Source organism: Ictidomys tridecemlineatus, chromosome 15 (assembly GCF_052094955.1).
Source record: "Ictidomys tridecemlineatus isolate mIctTri1 chromosome 15, mIctTri1.hap1, whole genome shotgun sequence".
Taxonomy (NCBI): domain Eukaryota; kingdom Metazoa; phylum Chordata; class Mammalia; order Rodentia; family Sciuridae; genus Ictidomys; species Ictidomys tridecemlineatus.
In genome coordinates this window covers 48,120,286-48,142,237 of record NC_135491.1, presented here as the reverse complement: position 1 = coordinate 48,142,237, position 21,952 = coordinate 48,120,286, and the positions used below count along the sequence as shown (strand labels likewise).

At 42.7% G+C, this 21,952-nt stretch overlaps 1 protein-coding gene and 1 long non-coding RNA gene across 2 annotated transcripts; one reads left to right on the top strand and one right to left on the bottom strand.

The window, feature by feature from the left end:
• Window positions 1-329: 329 nt before the first annotated feature.
• LOC144370899 (uncharacterized) lies at window positions 330-10,696 on the bottom strand. The gene is made up of 2 exons (XR_013430977.1): window positions 9,896-10,696; window positions 330-4,535 (listed from the first exon to the last, which is right to left on the bottom strand). It is a non-coding gene; the product is annotated as an uncharacterized LOC144370899 (long non-coding RNA).
• Window positions 10,697-16,191: 5,495 nt separating this feature from the next.
• LOC101976500 (haptoglobin) lies at window positions 16,192-20,923 on the top strand. Its single transcript, XM_005318386.5, has 5 exons — window positions 16,192-16,314; window positions 17,895-17,977; window positions 18,243-18,344; window positions 19,015-19,089; window positions 19,978-20,923. Exons 1-5 carry the CDS (start codon window positions 16,310-16,312, stop codon window positions 20,754-20,756), a joined length of 1,044 nt encoding a protein of 347 aa, XP_005318443.1. The 5' UTR covers window positions 16,192-16,309; the 3' UTR covers window positions 20,757-20,923.
• The last annotated feature ends 1,029 nt before the right edge of the window (window positions 20,924-21,952 follow it).

The window sequence follows — 21,952 nt, the reverse complement described above, 5'->3', positions numbered from 1 at the left end:
TACAAATAAATTAAAAAAAATAAAGGTCCACTGACAACTAAATATTAAAAAAAAAAAAAAAAGAGTGAATGGTGGAATGAAGTTGGGAACCACTATTGACTCTGGCTTTCCTTCACAGCTCACAGAGACTCTCCTGGTCCTGTTACCTGAGCAAGGCTTGTAGTTTAAGCTCTTTTGTTTGTTTTTCCAGTGCCAGGCCCCATGCATGCTAGACATGTGCTTTACCACTGTTGTATATCACCACTTCCACAGCTTTTATTTTATTTTATTTTATTTTATTTTTATTTTTTTAAAGAGAGAGTGAGAGAGAGGGGGGGACAGAGAGAGAGAGAGAGAGAGAATTTTAACATTTATTTATTTTTTCTTAGTTCTCGGCGGACACAACATCTTCGTTTTTGTATGTGGTGCTGAGGATCGAACCCGGGCCGCAAGCACGCTAGGCGAGCGCGCTACCGCTTGAGCCACATCCCCAGCCCCCACAGCTTTTATTTTAAATTTGAGTTCATGGCACTTTATGGAGAGACACGGAACTTCAATGGAGATAACAGGTCATGTTGCCTAACTCTGGGCTTAGACAGTGCCTCCCCGTGCCACTCTGCCAAGAAGCTAGTAGCCAATCTCCCACTGACCTGTTCAAACATCTTTTCATGGTTTTTATTTTTGAAAATATAAACAAATTTAAATAACACAGAACTATAGGAGCCCCCAAACAAAAGTCCTATTCCCCACAAAACAATTACACTTTCCAGAGCTAACCACAGCTAACTTTTTGCTATTGTCTAGATTTTTCTAGACATTCTTCTTTTATCTGGACATACACATGTATCCATAGTTTTCTGCCTTTTTGTCTCTGCAAACATAGAAAAGTTCATGCAACTTTTTATATACTGAATCATGAGAGTAATAAATTGATAATCTGATGTTCCATTACCTTGAACATTTTAGTGTGGACTTCCTGCAAATGAGTGCATTCTGGGTAACCACAGTATGACCATCAGAGCTGCGTTACAGCAATGATTCGCTGAGTTCATCTAATCTTGAGGCATTTTAAGACATGGCTTTCAGGCATAGCTGTGAGCGGGTTTCCAGATAAGGCTGGCGTTTATACTGGTGGGCTCAGTGTAGTAGGTCACCCTCACCTATGTGGGTGGGCCTCATCCAGTCTTGAGGGCCTGAATATAGAGCCTGAGGAAGGAGGAATTTGGCATCTATTTGCACCTCGCCTGTCATAACTTGATGGGGAGCATCTCAACTTATTGTCACCTGCCCCATGACTGGGATTTATATCATCCCTCCACTGGTTCTCTGGCCTTCGAGTCTTGACTGAACTATACCACCTGCTTTCCCAGCTCTCCAACGTGCAGACAGCAGATGAGACTTCTCAGCCTCTAATCAAAGAAGTTCCCTGATACATAAGATGCCCCTCACTGTGATGGGGCCACATCCCAACAAACCCATTGTAGTTGAAAATACAAGTAAAAAATGCATTTAATATACCTAACTTACCTGAAATATGCTTAGAATGTTTATATTAGCCTATAGGTGGGCAAAGTCATCTGTCATAGTCTATTATTAAGTTTTAAATATGTACACATACATTTTATACATACAACATGATACAAAGCCTAAGACAATATCCAAAAATCACTGGCAACATATACCACTTTGGAGTATTGGTTGTTTATCTTCACGATTATGTGGCTGACTGGCAGCTGGGCATGACACAGAGTCTCATATTGCAAATTGCTGAACTGGGCAAAGGTCAAAATTAAGAATTTCAGGTATGGTTTCTATGGAATGTGTAGTGCTTTTACACCATCATATTCAAAAGTATCCAGGACACAAAGTCAAGTACAGAGACACTTTCCCAGACACAAGGAGACTAAGAGGACAATTGAATGCAACCTATGATTCTGAATTTTACCTTTACAATAAAGAATATTTTTAGGACAATTGGTTAGACAGGAAGCTGGCCTCTATTTTTTCTATTGCTGTGTAACAAATCGCTATAAACAATGATTTGAAACAATACCCAGTGATTAGCTCAGCTCAGTAGGGCAGAAGTTGGAAACTCAAGTCAGTTGGGCTCTACCATCTATCTCTTATTGATTCTGTATCTTTGGAGAACCATACTATAGTCCTACGACCACAAAGAACAATTTTGTCCTGAATGACCTTGAACACTGATTCTTTCCACAGACTCTGGGTAGTAAACTGATCCAGCTGGCCCGATGATGTCCATGATGTCAGCCTCTGATCCTCAGCATGGAGTTCAGTTGAGCAGCCTCAGCTGTCCTTCTGAGTTTGAGTTAATCAGTGGTATTGTTTCAAACCATTGAGTTTGTAGTGATTTGTTAAAACAAGTGTAGACAGCTGTCCCCATAATGTTCTTTATTGTAAAAGTACCCAGTTCAAAATCACAGGTGGTCCTGACTCCAGTCTCCTTGTGTCTGGAGGAGTTTCTCTCTGTCCTGGACACTTTGGAAGATGATAGGCCAATTACTTTCTAAGTGCCTCTCATTTGGGTTTATCTGGTGTTTTCTTATTGGATTCTGGTTCTGCAGTTTCATTGGGAACCTTATAGAAAAAATGCCATCTGATCAGGTGTCATTGCATCTTATCAGCCTCTGTTGGGGCCTAGGACAGTGAGTGCAGTGGTGCATGGAATTCCTAATATTCTTTGTATCATATGCTCTTGTATTTTTGTGGAGTGTCTGATGGGCATCCACATTATAAATGGAGTAAGTTTAATTGTATCCTGTAATTTGCTCTTTTCACATATCATTATAATGAGCAATTTGATATCTATGCCTTAAGTCTACCTTGGTCTTTCTAGCAGAGCCAGCCTTGGTTTTCATAGTGTAAATATCAATGTGTGCTTAGGTATAAACACGTTGGCTGGTTCCATTCTCCACATTACAGAGTACTGCACTGACTGGTTATAATTTTTTGCTCTTCAGCACTGCTGGAGAGTGTAACCCCAGAAGATGTGTTGCTCAGGTTCTGAGCACTTAGCTGCTTCCAGTACTGCTGCTGGGATTACAGGTGTGCACCACTGCGCCCGGTTATTAGTTTTCACTTTTGACAGGAGGAATGTCAAAGAATTTGTGGAGATTAAAAATTTTTTTTTTTAAATTTTGAGACAGGGCCTTGCTAATTTGCTTAGGAGTCTCACAAAGTTGCTGAGGCTGACCTTAAACTTGCAATCCTCCCACCACAGGCATGTGCCACTGTGTCAGCCACTACAGCAGGGGATTTTGAAAAAGTTCATTTGGTCTAATGTATGTGGATAGGTGCTTGGGAGTCTGTGAGGACAAAGCAGTAATATTGGGATGAGCAAGGTCATCTTCCTAATAATCTTGCACATTTACAGAAAATCCCACATAATATCTTTTTAAAAAACATTTTTGTAGGTGAACACAATATCTTTTTCTTTTTTTTCTTTTCATTTTATTTATGTGGCGCTGAGGATCGAACCCAGGGCCTCACACATGTGACATGAGTGAGTGCTCTACTGCTGAGCCCCAGTCCCAGCCCCCCACATAATATCTTATTTGATCTCCTGACAGCTCTCTGTGACATATGATTATGATTCCCATTTTTAGAGATGAAGAAAATGGGGTTAAGTGCCTGCTCTTAGGTGATACAGGTAGGCATGGTGGAGGGAGGACCGTTTCTTCTCATCTCGATGCCAGCATCTGTCCTACTCTGCTTGGGGGTCCTGTTCCACTGTAGGCCTCCATGTGTAAGTTGTCTTGGCTCTCTTTCTACCCACTGCTGTTGTGCTGCCTCCAACACATGATGGAATGGATCATTGCTGCATCCCAGGTGATGAAGGAGGAGAGGCCGAGGACCAGGATGCAGTCTTCTCTCCTAAACAGACTCTGCGATGCAACCCAGCGAGGGATGTGAGGATTCCACCCATCACTTGTGGGACCTTTGTACTGGCTGGCTCTGGAGTGCTCCAGGAATGTCATGCTTTTTATCAGAAGGCAGTCAGCCTCATCTGAGAAAGACTGGGATAGCTAAACCAAATAGAGAATGACTCTCCCTCTGATGTGTGAACTGATCAATATAATCAATAAGTCATAGACATAGATAACATAGATAAGCAACAGACATAGTTTATAGATAAGTTCATCAGGAGTAAGCCTAAGTAATAGTAATAAAATCATGAAACTGTAAGACATAGGATTTAAGCCACAGGAAAAAGATGGAACAGTGAAAGGTGATAAGTCAGTATGCCAGTACAGTTATAGATAAATATAGGCTGATAGGTTAGTATAGATGTAGACAAGGTTAAGTCAATATAGTTGTGAACAATTGTAAGGCTTATAGATACCACTAATAAATTGATGAGTAAATGAGATAACTACAAGCATCAAATAAGTTACCGGTCCTGTGATAGCGGGAATGGAGTCACTGTGGCTATGCGAACAAAAAGTGTGGCTGTCGGGACTCCGTCTTAGCTGTTCTGACTCCGTCTTAGTTTTCCTGTTACTGCTCCTGTGAAGAGGGAACTGCATGGCCCATTTCTGAGAAACAGAAATGAAAGCTGTCTTATAAAAAAATTGTTTTTCTACTTTGTACCCCAAAGAATGTACCCGACTCAGGATATGGTGGTGGTGGTGAGCTACCTCTGGGGTTTGAGTACATTTATGGGTCTATATAACTTTAAAATGGATTATCACCCTCGCTCAGCTGAAACTCAGGATAGGTTGTCTAACACTTTTTTTGGACAGAGATGCGGTTAAGCTAACTGCTTTTTTTTTAGCTTCTGTAACTTGCTTGCTTACTAACTGGAAAATTCCAGTCCTCCTTTGGTCCCACTGATTACTGTTTTTAGTTATAGTTGGACACAACATCTTTATTTAATTAATTTATTTTTTACGAGGTGCTGAAGATTGAACCCAGCGCCTCGCATGTGCTAGGTACACGCTCTATCACTGAACCCCAGCCTCAGCCCTGATTACTGTTTTAACTTCTGTGATTGGCTTACTTACATGATGATAAACAAGCCACTGAATTGTGGTTTTCATCCTTATATTCCCAAGACACAGGCCAGGAAGCTGCTGTTCTCCACAGAGCATCAGTCTCTATGCATGGGTGACAGTCCCTGGCCAGGTAAATAAAACTCTCTTTTGTTTGAATTTGTTTTCTGAGGTGGCTCCCCATGACACCTTTATTTTTTTTCTTTAGTTGTTGATGAACCTTTATTTAATTTATTTATATGTGGTGCTGAGACTCGAACCCAGTGCCTCCCACATGCTAGGCAATGGTAGAGTGCTACCATTGATCTACAACCCCAGTCTCCTCCTTTGACTATAAAAAATCTTAGACATACAGAAAATTAGAAAGGATAGTATATCCATTGTCCTACCTAGACTCCTAATTCTTACTATCTTTTCCATGTTTGTTCTGTCAATCTTTTAAACTATTTATATACTGTATTTTGAGTCACTCCTAAGTAGTTCATAGCCTGTATTAAATATATGTTCCTATACAACCATAATTACATAATCAACCTAAAATTAGCTGTGATTCTTTAATATCATCTAATATCTTTAAATTTCTCCTGTTTCCCCAAATTATCTTCCATAGTCAATCAAGATTCATCCATGTCTCTAGTTTCTTTTAATCTAGAACAATAACTTCTGAAGAGATCAGTCAGTTGTCTTGAAGACGTAGATTCCCAGAATAAGTACTACATTTCCCTATCATTGTTATATCTGGGTGTGGTCATGTGACTCAGTTCTATTCAATGAGATGTATATGAAAATACTGTGTGAAATTTTGGGAAAGTAGTCAACTGCCTGAAACCTGGGTATGATGGCTGGAACTCTGGCAGTCACTTTATACTTCAGGATTAGGGTCACCTACCACTTAGAAAGGATAAGTGGCAAAAGCAGAGCTTCGTGAATGGCCAATATCAGTTCTGTCTGCCTACTCCACTAGCTCTAACTTGTGTGCTTAAGTCATTGTGAAATTTGGATTTTATATTCAACCAAATTTAATCCCAGTTGGTGAAGAGGTAGGTTGAGGCCTACGACAATCTTGTATTGGCCTGGAAAAGATGTCATTTGTTTCTGCTTGGCTAAGACAGGTTTCAGGACTTCTTTTTCCTCCAGGTGCAGATCTCTAGTGTCAGACCCCATGAGAATGTTCTGAAGCTGTCACCCTACCCAGCCTCCAGTCTTGGCAGTTGTGGAAATTTTCTGTAAGAACCTTGTGGTTATACATGTGGGAAATGAAGATGGTGTGGCAAGCCACAAGTAAAGGACACCAAGGGACAGGGCTGAGAGGTGTCTGTACAAGAGCAGAGTGGGAACAAGCTGAAATTGGCACACAGTGAGGTTGTAAAGTACCTGGGAAGCAGCACAAGGGCATATTTATGAAGGGCAGGGCTTCGAGTGAGGAAATTCAATAAACATTGGCATCTTGAATTGCCAGCCAAGAGCAAGATTCCTGGGTGTGAACAGCTCCATTTGGAAAGTGTTCCACTGGACACAGGAGTCACAGTACTTGAGGGCAGTCTGGCTGACCACCTGCTGCTTGGGTAATCACTTGACTTAGTGGTTTGAGAACAGAGCTGTGTCCAGGGGTGGGAACATTTCTTTTCTGCCCCAGCACATGGAAGACATTCTCCTGAGTAGTGTGACCTTGGTGCTGGCATTTCATCCTTGGTTTCTTGAGAAGACTTTGGTTATTCTCTTGGATGTTGAAATTTCAGTTCTTAATCTAGTGACATCCTCCTACCTCAACAGAGCAAGGAGTGTGGATTCTAGGCTTGGGAACCTGAAATAAATCATTCTGGTTGGATTAGGATTTCAATTATATTTGAGTTTCTGATATGACCATTAAAAATAAACACACACACACACACACACACACACACATACACATATACACATATTGTTGACCTATTTTCATCAGTTCTTTTATTCCTCCAAACAGTCATTTATTGAGATCCTGCTTCTTGCCTGGGGCTGAGCTATGTGTTGGGGATGAAGAAAACTGAGTTTTCTAGCATCTCTCGGTCTCTCAGAAGAGACACATGCAAACACAACTGTTCAGAATCCAGTGGATCACACCCAACAACAGAGGAAGGAGTCTGGTGCTTTGGAGTAAAGAGGGAATTCACTTTAGGGTTTAACAAGTTTATATAAGTCCCATATTTCTTGCACTGACTGCTCAAAATCAGAGCTCTATTTCAATACCATTCCTTCTAGAGAGATCTGTCAGGAGACCAGGATGGATGATTCAACTCCTTCCAACTTCTGGTGGCACAGGGGAACTCTGTTGTCCGAATGCTCTGTGAAGCAGTTTTCTGGTCTGTTTCTGTGGGTGTTCCTCAGCTGTTTCTTGGTCAGCTGCTCACAGACTCCCTGCTGCAGTGCTTCCGGGGCCTGGGCAGAGACTCATGCTTGGGGAAGAGCCTCACTCCCTCTGAAGCACAATAACCAGGACGGAAGCAGCCCTCAAGTGGATCAGTAAGCTCTCCTTTATCCTGCAGCACAGTGAATCAGTCAGGCACAGGAGGACCCATTTTCTGGTTGCGGAAATGGCCCCCGGGTTACAGAAGGAGTTGAGTTTTACAGTTTACAGTGAGGGTGAATTAATCATTAGAGATTGCAGACGTGCTGTTCAAACAGTCAGGGACCTAGATGTGCAGGTTAAACTCGGGAAGGCAGTTGTAAGAACTTTGAAACTCATTGTCACTGGGAAAAGCTCAGAACTCGGTGTTCACTGCTTATCTTACTTCCTCTGGGACCCTTTGTTACCTAGAGCTTCACTATTTGCTTTTCTCTTCCAGGAAATGGGAAAGGGCAAAAGTCCATGTTAGGCCAAAGTCCATGTTAGGGCAGGCTGAACGAATGTTAGCTGCAGGATAACCCACGCACTCAACCCCCTCTGTCTGGTTCTTTTTTTTTTTAATATTTATTTTTTAGTTTTCGGTGGACACAACATCTTTGTTTGTATGTGGTGCTGAGGATCGAACCCGGGCCGCATGCATGCCAGGTGAGCGCAATACTGCTTGAGCCACATCCCCAGCCCTTCTGTCTGGTTCTTTATCACCTGTTTGCCTCAAGTGCTCACCACCACCCCCCACAAGGATGAACACTCAATGCCCCCTGCTCATGGCTGAACACTCAATGCCCCTGCTCAAGGCTGAGCACTCAATTCCTCCACTCAGGGCTGAACACTTAACCCCCCTTATGCCAACAAGGCAGCTTGCAAACCCAGAGACCCGATTAGATTTAGGCAGCACAGCAGAAGGACTATAAAACCCTTCTCCTGCCGATCTTTCTCTTTCTCTCTCTCTCTCTCTCTCTTTCTCCTCTCACTGCTGTAATAAAGATCACTTGGTCCCTCTGAGTGTTGTGGTCACTTTCCTTTCATCTGGTGCCAAAACCCAGGAAGAGGATTAAAACCCACTTTTGGGTCCCTCTTCCTTGGGAAGTGCCCCTCACTGGACAGCCTGAACCCATTTTCTCGACCGCCAGAACTGCAAGTACCATCAGCCTTCGATTGGTGAGTTTCCACTTCCTGGAGTCCTAAACCCAATGGGAGGATTTGAACGTAGATGGTTCGGCAAAACTCTTTGCCCACCTGCGGGGAGAAAAGCACCTCACCGCAGCCTTCAAGGCCACGGTGGTCCTCAGGGACTCTGTCCTCCCACAGATTCGACCCTCAGGTCCAAAATTATTTCCCTTCCCCTTCCCTGCCATAACTTTATAGGTCATCCTCAAAGGATGTGTAACTCTGGGAGCACATAACAGAACTGAAGACACACCCCACCCAGACCTTCGTGGTCCCCGTGGCTCTCATAAAGTCCTCTCACCTTTAAGACTCGGCCGCTAGAGATACACTTACCCTCCCCTCCCACTCTCCTCTCTCTGGCCCTGAGAGTCTTCAGCCCCTCCAAGGGGGGTCCTGAAAAGCCTTGGCCAAGTCTCCCACGGCTCTGGCCCCGTCTGGGACGGGAGCTTCGACTGTCAGGATTTGGTGACGACCAATCTCTGCAGCTTGAACCTGCCACTAGGCACTACCTGATTTTTGGTTCTAGTGGGGACACCCCTTTTGCAAATAAATCAGTTCCTTCCCTCTCCCCTTATACTACGTTTGCAGGTCCTCCCCCCCCCCCCCCCGCCAATCCCCCCCCCCTTATACTATGTTTGCGACATGGGTAATGCGTCTTCTCTGTGGTCGACTCTCCCTTACAATGCCTTTTAGACAACCTCAAAACCCTCTCCTTGACACCAGCTAGTAAACCCCCAAAACTGATCTATATTAAATATAGCACCCAGGCTTGGCCCACTTATCCCCTAGAAAACCAAAGCAAATGGCCCCTATTTGGGTCTTTAGATCCCTCTATTCTAAGGGATCTTTACAATTACTGTGAGCATTTGAAAAAATGGGTAGAGATCTCTTATGTCCAAGCTTTCTCCTTCTCCGATCCAATCCTGCTCTGCACCTCTTGCAAACCTCTACAAATTCTTCTAGCTTACAAACCAACCCCCTCAACCTCCTATCCTCAACTTTCTCCTCTGGACTCATCCACTGCTTTTGATCTTGCTGATGAACCCCCACCCTATTGCCCGGCTCGAATAGGTCCTCACTTTCAACCTTCTGCCCCAGCCCCTCCACCGTCACTCCAGCCTCAACAACCTGCTTTCTCCCCTCCAATTTCTAGATCAAAACCCCAAACCACCATCCTTCCTCAGATCGTTGCCCTCTTGCGTGAGACAGCAGGTACTGAAGGTATTGTCTGAGTGCATGTCCCCTTCTCTATGGCTGACCTTTTCCAAATTGAAAAACGACTAGGCTCATCTACTACCAACCCGGTCCTATATACCAAAGAATTCTAATACTTCACACAGGCCTACAGCCTCACCTTCCATGATGTCTATATGATCCTCTCCAATACTTTACTTCCTGAGGAGCAGAGAACAGGCTTGCACTCCTGCAGACGAGATCCATCAGACCAATCCGGCACATCCCACTGGGCCCCAAGCAGTCCCAGACCAAGATCCCCTCTGGGACTACGACACCAGTAATGGCATCACAAACCAAGATCATTTCACCACTTGTATTCTAGCAGGCCTAAAAGGGGCAGTCCAGAAAGCAGTCAAGTTTGAGAAACTTCAGGAAATTATCCAAGATAAACATGAGAACCCATCAGCCTTTCTGGACTCCCTAACTAAGGCTCTCTTGTAGTACACTAATTTGGATCCGGAAACCCCTGACTGCCGATGGTTATTGATGACTTATTTCTTTGCCCAAAGTTTTCCTGATATTCGGATAAAACTTAAAAAATTAGAATGTGGCCCCCTCACTCCCCAGACTGAAATTCTTGCTACTGCTTTTAAGGTGTATCATAATCAAGATAAAAAGACTAAACGCCTAAAGAGCCAAATGCTGGCTCAGGCCTTCTGTGGGCCTTCCCAAAACTCATCTCCTATGTTGCGAGACTATCCCCCAAGGTCAGAATCCCCTGGGGCCTGCTTTAAGTATGGACAAGAAGGACCTTGGAGCAGGGCCTGCCCAATCCAAGGCTACCTACCAGACCCTGCCCAAAATGGGCCACTAGGCTCCAGACTGTCCCAATACCTGAAGGCCCTAGCCCCCATAATCTCGTGGGACTGGCCATCGACGATTGATGGGCTGATGGGGCCTCAAGACTCCTGTCCCAACAAGTCCCATCATGCTGGAACCCAGAGTCCAAATGACAGTTGATGATTGCAAAATCCTTTTTAAAATAGACACTGGAGCAACATTCTCGGTCTTACAGGAGTTTGGGGATCCTTACTTTCCTCTCAGTCCCCTGTTGTTGGGGTAGGTGGACAAACAATATACCCCAGAACCACCCCACCCCACCCTGCTTATCTCAGGCCACCCGTTCTCACACTCCTTCCTGGGTCTGGCAGGATATTTTAAGGCTTGGATTCCCAACTTCTCACTCCTGGCCAAACCACTATACGAAATGGCCAAGGGGGACAAATGGGAGCCCCTCCCCTTGTCACCTAAATCTCATTTTCTTTCCATACAACAAGCCCTCCTCCAAGCACCAGCCCTACATCTCCCAGACATCCAACAAACCTTTCTTCTTTATGTTCATGAAAAAAATAGGCTTAGCCCTTGGAGTGTTGGGTCAGAATAAAGGGCCCACGTTTGCTCCTGTTGCTTACCTTTCCAAACAACTGGATTTAACTGTTAGGAGGTGGGCTCCATGCTTGCGTGGTCTAGCTGCAGCACACATTTTACTACAGGAGACAAAAAAACTGACTTTCAGAGCACGAACTATTATCATTTCCCCTCACACTCGGGAGGATCTTCTCACTTGCAAAGGCTTACAGACCTTTCCCCCTTACCACTTCCTTTCCCTTTTGGTCTCATTCCTCCGTGATCCCTCCATTTCCTTAAGGCCTGCTCAGCCTTAAGCCCAGCCACTCTTTTTCCCAAGACTGAAGCACCTGCCTCCCACCACTGCCTCGAAATACTAGAAAACCTTATGCCCTGCCCCACTCATATCCATGGAAGACCTTTTTGCCTTACACCTGGTTTACTGACGGCAGCGCCTTCACACTAGATGGTCATCATTATGCAGGCTACGCTGTTATCTCCCTGACTGACCCACTCGGCACAAAATTTTCTACAATGGAGGCAATCCCTGCCTCCACACCCCACCAACCAGCAAGCTGAATTAATAGCCATCACTAGGGCATACTAAGTAGCAGCTGAACATTCCCTAAATTTATACACAGACTCTAAATATGTTTATCACATAATCCCCTCCCACTCTGCCATATGGAAAGAGAGAAGACTCCTTACAACTAGGGGCTCCACAGTCACCAATGCTAAGCTCATCACTGATCTCCTTAGAGCCTCACTCCTTCCCACTAAAATCAGAATCACACACTGTCGCTCACACCAACATGACCCTTCACCTGTCACAAGAGGCAATTCAAAGGCTGATCAGGAAGCCCGACTAGCAGGCCTTGCCCCATATTGTACCCTAGCACCAGTTATCCCGCAACCCAAGTCCTCAATGTCAACCAGATCCCTGCTCTCATACCTCCATTCCATCTTTCACACTAACTCCCAAAGCCTAAAAGCTTTCACAAGCTCATTTCTCACACTCAACCCCGACGATGTCTACTTCTAACTGCTCCATCTGTAAAAGAACAAATCCTCAAACCCCATTGAAACCTGGAACCTACCTCACATATCGAGCACGGGGCCACACTCCAGCAGCCAACTGGCGGTTAGATTTTACCAACATGCCACGAGTCCGCAAACTTAAATACCTACTAGTTCTAGCAGATACTTTCTTAGGATGAGTTGAAGCCTTCCCAACCGCCAACAAGCCTTCCCAACACAAGTGTGTGCCACTGTGTCTGGCAAATATATAGTTTTAAATGCATGTATTAGAAATTAAAAGTTAACTTTTATTGATATGAGTTTCTACTTTAAAAATCCAGAAAAGAACAAATTAAATCTAAAGTAAGTGGAAGAAAACAAACAACAACAACCAGGGAACTGGGAAAGAGAAACAAGAAAGAGAACACTAAGGATAAGAATGGGAATCATGAAGCAGAAAAGAGACTAACAATATAAAAAACTAAGTAAGGGAAAAGTTTGAATTTTTAAAAAGATTAATAAAATTGATAAACCCTTGGCAAAGTGTTCAAGTAAAAAATGAAGGAAAACAAATTATTATAATCATTATTTGATTGTTATAAATAAAAGACAGGCTATCACTACTAATCTTACTGATATTAAATAAATAATGTTGGGAAGTTTTATGCCACTAACTTTGACTTCTTAATTGAAATGGCAAATTTCTAGACAAACACTTGTCACTAGAAAAAAGAGAGTATCTAAAGAATCTTTTAACTAAGAAATTGAATCTGAAAGCTAAAATCTTCTCACAAGATTAACTACATGACTTCAGTGGGAACTTCTTTCAAACAATTAGGAAATTAATAATATCAATCTTACACAAAGTCCTTCATGGAATTAGGGAATGCTGCTCACTTGCATTAAGAGATCAATATAACCTTAACGTGAAATCCTGGTGTAGACATTACAAGAAAGGAAAGTCATCCGTCAATATTTCTTAGAAACTCAGATGGCAAAAGAAAACCCAGCAAATCAAACCCAGAAAACATAAAAATCATACTACATCATGAGAAACTGAGGTTTATTCCCAAAATGCACAGTGTAACATTAAAAAAATCAGTGAATGTTATTCGCCACCATTAACAGAATAAATAGATGATCTTAATGAATAAAGACAAAGTATTCAACATCTCTCTTTTTAAAAATATCTTTTATTTATTTATTTATTTATCTATTTATTTATTGCTGAGGATCCAACCCAGTGCCTCAAGCATGTGAGGCAAGCGCTCAACCACTGAGTCACAACCCGAGCCCAACATCTCTTTCTGGTTAAAAAAAAAAATCAGTGAGCCAGGAATTGTAAGGAACTCACTTAATCTAATAAAGGATATCTATAAAAACAAAACAAAGCAAAACACACAAATGATAACACAAAGAAAATAACAAAACAAAACTTCAGTTAACATAATCTTTTTTTTTTAAAAGATTTTATTTATTTATTTATTTATTTATTTAGTTCTCAGCAGACACAACATCTTTGTTTGTATGTGGTGCTGAGGATCGACCCTGGGCCGCACGCATGCCAGGCGAGCGCGCTACCGCTTGAGCCACATCCCCAGCCCCAGTTAACATAATCTTTAAGAGTGAGATTTTGACTGCTTTCTTGAAAGTCTGAGGGAAAACCAGGATGGAAACTCCTGATTGCTATGGAAATTCTAGTTAGTACAACGAGGTGAGAAAAGAAACAAAACATAATTATTATAAAAAAACTAGAAGAGGTAAAAGAGTTGTTATTTCCAGAAGACATAACTGCGGCTAAGATTTTTAGAATATTAATCAAACTATTAGGTTTAATTAGTGAAGGTTGGGCACACACACCTGTCACCCCAGTGACTCAGGAGGCTGAGGCAGGAGGATTGAAAATTCAAAGCCAGGCTCAGCAATTTAGTGAGACCCTGTCTCAAGATAAAAAGGATATAGTTCAGTGGTAAAGTGCCCCTGGATTAAATCCCTGGTTCCAAAACCAAAAATGCTGGGAACAATTATCCTCAGTACAAAAAAATATAGTTCTTCTTATTAGTAGCTATATGTATCTACACAATATATTGCAGTTTTATTTTTTCCCTCAAATAAAAAGTTTATTTACTATTTATTTCTTGAAATTTTTTTCTTGTGATAAAATGTACATAATACAAAATTTGAAATTTCAACAATAAAAAGCCATTCTTTTTTATTATAATTGTAAACACATATTGATTTGAACCATTCTTAAGTGTACGATTCAGCAGCGTTCATTACATTAGCAATGTTACACAACCATCACCACTGTTTCCAAAATTTTTTCCTCATCTCAAACAGAAACTCTGTACCTATTGTGCAATTTTAAAAAACCCCATTCCTCCTCCCCCAGATCCTGGCAGCTTCTATTTTCTGCCTCCATGAATTTGCCTATTTTAGACTTTAACACAAGTGGATCATATAATGTCTGTTCTTTTGTGTCTGACTTGTTTCATGTAGCTTGTTTTCAAGGTTTATTCATGTTGTAGTATTATCAACTTCATTTCTTTTTATAGGCGAATAATATTTTATTGCATTGTTTCTGCATTCTCCTGCTGTTTCCACCTTTTGGCTGTTATGAAAGTGCTTCAGTGAATACTGATATAGGAGTCTCTGATTTCAGTTTTTTTGGGTATGCATCTGAAAGTGGAACTACTGCAATTCTATTATATTTTTGAGTTGTTATCCACAGAGAACGCACCATTTTATATTCCCACTATCAAAATATGAGGGTTTGGGTTGGGGTTGTGGCTCAGTGGTAGAGCGCTTGACTTGCATGTGTGAGGCACTGGGTTCAATTCTCAGCACTGTATATAAATAAATGAATAAAATAAAGGTCCATCAACAACTAAAAAATATTTAAAAAAAATAGAGGGTTTCAATTTCTCCACATCCTTGCCAACACTTGCTACACTGTTGTTGTTTCTTAAATGAGTTCCATTCTGGTAGATATGAAGTGGTTTCCCATTGTGACATTTCCCTAATGACATTTTTTAATCAGGTCGAACACTTTCATGTGATTTCTTTCCATTTATGTATCTTTTTTGGAGAAAGTCTACTCATATTATTTGCCCATATTTTAATGAGGTTGTCTTTTTGTTGTTGTTGTAGGAGTTCTTTGAATATTCTGGATATGAAACCTTCAGCAGATAGATGATTTGCCAGTATTTTCTCCTATTCTGTAGATTGCCTTTTCACTTAAAATTTTTTTTTTTAGTTGTATATGGACTTAAGGGCTTTATTTGTTTTTATGTGATGCTAGGATCGAAGCCAGTGCTTCACATGTGTGAGGCAAGCGCTCTACTACTGAGCCACAACCCCAGCCCTGTCTTTTCACTTTCTTGATGTTGTCTTTTAATGCACAAAAATTAATTCTGATGCACAGAAAGGATCAAAAAGGTGGGAGGTAGAATGACTATAAAAGGAAATATTTTCTTTACAGCCACCATCTATGCTAGAAGTATCTACACAGGGTTTGAAAGAACTCAAAGAAGGCCTTTTTAAGTGATGAAAATCCTCCAGAATAGAGACAGATTTGTGGTTCTGTGTCAATCAATACCATAGCTGAACTACTTATGTGATTTCCTGCGAAGAGCAATCAGAGAATAAGACAAAACAGTTTACAGATTTCAGGTTGGAAAGATTTTAGCAACAGGAAGATGTTCACACAGGATGGGGAAACTGATTGTGAAAAGGAAATGCTTTCTTTACTGTTCCAGCTAAGCTAGGTTGGAGGAGAGTCCATCAGGGGTTTGAAATAACTCAAAGGTCTTTTTCTCCAAAAATTAGGCAGATTAGCAGGCCTCTCTTCCAGGCATTCTGCTCTGTCGCTGTTTTCTGGAAACATTTGGCAGGTACATGGGGACATAAAGTTGCCAGATTTCTTCAGGGTTGTAAAACAACACCACGGGAAAACCAAGCATGAAGCAAGAGCTCAACTCTTAACAGGGATATTGTTTGTGGTTTTGTTACTGGAAACTGCCAGTGACCTTAACAAGTCCTGTTATATAAACACAACTTTGGGTAAACACAGGAATTACAAATTAAGAAAGAGGTGGGGTGAGATTTTGAGGCATAAAAGGCTCAGCAGGTACCCCACAGTACTGCACATCCAGAGGCCAAGTCAAAGATGAGGTGAGTTTATAGCACCCGGCCCCCTTCCTTATTTTATCCTTCTTTATATGTATTAATATAGAAGAAGCCTATAGGGGAGATGCACAAATGTAACAAAGAAACAAGGCCAAGGGCTAAACTGTGGTGGATTAAAGGGCTTCCTGTATTAAGGCATTTCCTTTTTTTTTTTTTTTTTTGTATCCACAAAAGGCGGTATTGTCTTTCTCAGGAGATAGGATCTACTCTAAGGAGGATCTCCCTGCTCCTCCTCCTTTTCCTTCTCTTCTTCCTTCTCCTTCTTTTTCTTTTGCAGTACTGAGGCTTGAACCCAGGGTTGCTCTACCACTGAGCTATATCCTCAGCCCAGATGGTTTTTCTTGAAGTTACAGTTTTCCTCTTCACAAGGGATGCAGCAGCTTCTTGGCATTTTAACTTTATTTACTAGCAATTTTTTTTAAAATTAGACCAATAGCAACACATTTGAGTGATACAATTAAGGATTTAGATTTGATCAAAATAAGACTTTTTGAAATGTTAAAATGACAAGAAACTAAACATCACCAAGTAATACCTGGATGATTGACATCTGCCAGCAAGATGGTTATGTGGTTATGTGGTAAGTGTGGCCTGTGTGCTAATGTCCATGGCCACGGTCATGTCTTCAGGAAGCCAGTTCTCTTTCAGGTAACCTCCTGGCATTTCTTTTTTAAGTTTTTTTTTTTAATGTGTGTGTGTGTGTGTGTGTGTGTGTGTGTGTGTGTGTGGTTGGTACTAGGAATAGAACCCAGGAGCACTTTACCACTGAGCTATATCCCCAGCCCTTTTTATTTTTTGAGACTAGGTCTTGCTAAATTGCTGAGGCTGGCCTTGAACTTATGATCCTCCTGCCTCAGTCTCCTAGTCACTGGGATTACAGATGCGCACTCGGGCTGATTATATACCATTTCTTAAAAGCAAATGATTATAAAACAATTAAAACAATCATATGTAGATTTTAAATTGCATATTTGGGCTGGGTCCAGTGGTGAGGGCTTGTAGTCCTAGTTACTCAGGAGGCTGAGGCAGGGGGATTGCTTGAGCCCTGGAGTTTGAGACCAACTTGGGTTGACCCCACCTCAGGAAAAAAGCAGTAATATTTAAAAAGTCTTTTATTATAGAAATTTTTAAAAAGTAGAGAGGTTAGCATAATAAGCCCCATGTTCCCTTTCTTTAAGTCCACATTGTATTGGGAGCATCTTTGTAGCCTAGTTTAGGGGTACCCAGTGGAGGTTCCTCTTGGCTGGAGAGCTCATATATTATTGCCAATTTAGTGTTTCCTGAAGGTGGCCATAAATTGAGGCTCCCTTAACTCTGTGCCTTCGTATCTTGGTGGTTACTCTCTGAAGTGGACGTATTATTCCTAGCAGCATAGAACTTGCTAGAACCTGGGTGTGTTCAGAAGAGCTACTAAAGCATATATGTGGGTGGAGGAGCAACTTCTTGGTCCTGGCACGTCTATATATCTATTTTCTTTCCTGGGTGCTTGAGGGAGGTGTGTGTGTGTGTACGTGCTCTGTAAAGCAGGGGATCATTTTTGCATTCCTTCCTTCATCTCTCTGCAGCACCCTGGGAGCTCTGGTTGCTCTCTTGCTCTGCGGACAGCTTTTTGCTGCAGATTTCAGCAACGATGTCACAGATCTTACAGGTAGGTCTTTGGGTTTGGGCAGCAGTTGTGCATCCCCACCTCTGCTGTGGCCCACTCTGACCCACTGGATCTGCATTCTTGGAGAAGACCCAGTGGTGCCTTCTCATCCTATTGTGTCCTAGCAATGAGGGTAGATGCCCTTTATTGTCTTCCAAAGGTTGGAAGGAGGTTGATATGCACAGCAGCTTCTTCTCTGACTTTTTATAGGTCTCTGGGAGCAATAATTGAATATTAACTTCCTTTACTGGTTTCCTTTGGTTTGCAGATGACAGCTGCCCGAAGCCCCCTGAGATTGCAAATGGCCATGTGAATCACATGGTTCGCTACGAGTGTAACACCTATTACAGACTGCGCACTGAAGGAGATGGTAAGACCCGGACAAGAGTCTCTGCCCAGCATACACCCTAGCCCTGACATCCCCATAAAGGCCAAAAAGTTTATTTGCACTTCTTGGACCCAGGAGATTTAGATCCTGAGTTAGTTTTTGTCACCAGTAGGTGGTTCTGTGAGCAAACTTTTCTCAGCCCCAGTTTCTCTTTTGTTAAGTGGAGTCCAAGCCATGGAGTCTACCTATCTCAGAGTAAGCTCTCCTCTATGAAAGGAGATATAGTAAAAGAACAAATGACAATGACAATGGGTAACCCTTCCCATTGTAGGCAGCACTATATTCCTGGCACTTTCTAAGTGCTTCCTGTCTAGTTAGAGCACTTAGTTCTCACAGCACTGCTCTAAAGAGATACTGTTATTCTTATTTTTCTGATGAGGAAACTGAAGCACTGAGAAAATGAATATCTTGCTCAAGTTCAGGTGGCCTTTGAGAGGTGGAGTCAGCTCTCCAGCCCCATCTCTACTTGTCCTATATCTTGTCATGAGCACAGTCTGTCCTGCTGGGGATGCCTGGAGCGCCCAGTGCTTGATGTGAAGCTCAGTGCTCCTCTCCTCCCTCCTTTTACAGTCTTCTCTTTAAATACCTTCTCATCCTGCCTGAGGTCCAGAATCGCTCTCTCTCTGGGCTCATTTCTTTCCTTTTGTTTCAGGAGTATATACCTTAAACAGCAAGAAGCAGTGGATCAACAAAGACATTGGAGAGAAACTTCCTGAATGTGAAGCAGGTGGGTGCTAGGGTTAGGTCATGGGTAGGCAGCTAGGCTGAAATGTTGCAAAGCCACATCCCTTTTCTGTGGCTTCCTCTGAGCATACAGGAGCCAAGGCAAGGGATCAGGGAGAACCATAGCCAGTAGGGTCAAGACCTGGACAGTGAGGAGGTGACTTCTAATGGAGCTTACTGAGCATCTTGTTTCTTTTGGGCTTGAAGGGCATTGTCTTTACTGCCCCTGGATTAGGAGACCCTATGCATATAGACAGCCTACCTAGAGAGCCTAGTTCAAAGGTAAAATGAGAAAAAACAAGTCAGGGAAGGTTGAGCAAAAGCTTAACCCATGGAGGTACAAAACAGGGGGCTGAAGATGAGCTGGGACTCCTGATTCCTTGCTCTTTCCCTTTCTTCTGGGAACAGAGGGTCTTGTCCACTTTCTGCCATCAGGGCTGTGGAACTGCTAATCTGCCTTGGATCAACTGCAGTGTCTATAAAATCTGCATTCCTGCCAGTGCTAATACAGCCCTCGATAGTCAGGAAGAAGGAATTAGATAGCATCCAGCCTTTTTAAGAGTTTCAGGGAACTGTGGAAATTCCTTTGTGGTGACAAAATTATTTAAATATACAAATAGTTTATCAGCTGGGGCTTAAAAATCTCAGTGCTACTTCTTTTTTGTTGGAAAAGCAGGGACTAAAACTCTATTTTGTGATGTACAGAATGAAAAAAACATTATTTTAAACTGTGAACATTGGCAGTGAGATGAGCAGATGGTAAGAGCAAAGCATTTGAGCATTTCCAATTTTGAAAAGGGTAGACAGTAAGAACATCAGTGCTTTTACTTGTCTTTCCTGGCCTGGGAGACTTTCACATGCCTGCTCTTGGGTTTCTTGCTCTCCTTGACAGTGTGTGGAAAGCCTAAGAATCCGGTGGATCAGGTGCAGCGCATCATTGGTGGATCTCTGGATGCCAAAGGCAGCTTTCCCTGGCAGGCTAAGATGATCTCGCGCCATGGTCTCACCACAGGGGCCACGCTGATCAATGAACAATGGCTGTTGACCACAGCCAAAAATCTCTTCCTGAATCACACAGAGAATGCAACAGCAGAGGACATTGCTCCTACTTTAAAACTCTTTGTGGGGAGAAGGCAGATGGTGGAGATTGAGAAGGTGGTTCTCCACCCTAACTACTCCATGATAGATATTGGGCTCATCAAACTCAAACAGAAGGTGCCTGTGAATGAGAGAGTGATGCCCATTTGCCTACCTTCCAAGGATTATGCGGAAGTGGGGCGTGTGGGTTATGTGTCTGGCTGGGGGCGAAATGTCAACTTTAAGTTTACGGAGCGCCTCAAGTATGTCATGCTGCCCGTGGCTAACCAATCCAACTGTGAGCTGCACTATGAAAACAGTACAGTGCCTGAAAAGAAGACCCCAAAGAGCCCTGTGGGGGTGCAGCCCATCCTGAATGAGCACACCTTCTGTGCTGGCATGTCCAAGTACCAGGAAGACACCTGTTATGGTGATGCTGGCAGCGCCTTTGTCATTCATGACCTGGAGGATGACACCTGGTATGCCGCTGGGATCCTGAGCTTTGATAAGAGCTGCACTGTGGCCGAGTACGGGGTCTACGTGAAGGTGCCTTCCATCCTGGACTGGGTTCGGAAAACCATAGCCGACGAATAATACAAGCTGGCTGAAGTCTACTCAGAGGGGTGGTCTGAAGCCCTTGCCTGACAGTGAGACTTCATCCTGAAAGAGGGAAAGGTAGATGGGACAGGACACCATCTGAAACTGATAGGCACTAGCCCTGAACTGATGAGTCTATTAATAAAGAACTTGCTTATGATTAATTTTGGTGCTGTTTTTAGTCTGGGCCTTTTTTATTCTTTCATTTATGGTACTGGGGAGACAAGTGCCATAGAGTTTACCGGAAGTATGTCAGAAAACACTCCAAGCTGCCTGGAAATTCCCAACATGATACAAATTGGTTCATTTTGGGGAACTGTGCATTGATTGAATGCCTACTGAATGCCCGATCTCAGAGAGATAACTCTTATCCTTGTTTTACAGATGAGGAAATACAGACTCACTTTGCTTAAGTTTCCACAGCTTTTAAAAATGGAAGCTGAACCAGAACCTAGGTCTATTTAAATACAAACTGTGAGTTCCTTTTAACTGCATCCTGTTGCCTCTTTGAAGTGGATTAGGAGAAAGGGCACAGGAGTTATGATTTAGATAATCGTCCCTCCAAAGCCTAGGAGTTATAAGGCATGGTCTCCAGCCTGTGGCACTACTGGGAGGTTGTGGAGCCTTTGAGAGGACTTATGGGAGGAAGTTAGGTCAATGGGGGGTGTGCCTTTAAAGGGGACTATGGGACTCTGGTCTTCTGCTCTTCCTCTTTGCTTTCTGGATGTCATGAGGTGAGCTGTTTTTTGCTCTATCACGTGTTTCCCTTCACGATGTGCTGCCTCATCACAGGTCCCAAGCAACAGGGCCAACTCTGAAACTCTGAACCAGAACAAAACTTTCCTTTTCTAAAGCTTATTATCTTAGGTATTTTGTCACAGTGAAGGAAACTGATACAAGCTAAAGTGGGATGAAAAGAATGTGTTCTGACCCAGACAATACTTTTACTGTTGTGTTTCAACTTTCCAGGGCCCCAGAAAACAAAACAAGGAGATATAAAGGAGGATCTCTGATTTGCTGGGTCTAAATCACAGCTCAGGCATAAAACTGCTAAATGCTTTAAGCTCTCTGGCCATTATCAGATCCCTGGTCTCTTCCATAGGGATTTAACAGAGGAGCTCCAAAGTCTCTACCAGCTGCAATGCTCTGGGACTCTGTAAAAAGTTAGGAGTCTCTTCCACAGTAGGAGGAGA

Coding starts and splice junctions, on each gene's coding strand:
- LOC101976500 (XM_005318386.5), top strand. Junction 17,978..18,242: donor CGATGTCACAGATCTTACAG/GTAGGTCTTTGG, acceptor TTTGGTTTGCAG/ATGACAGCTGCCCGAAGCCC. Junction 18,345..19,014: donor ACTGCGCACTGAAGGAGATG/GTAAGACCCGGA, acceptor CTTTTGTTTCAG/GAGTATATACCTTAAACAGC.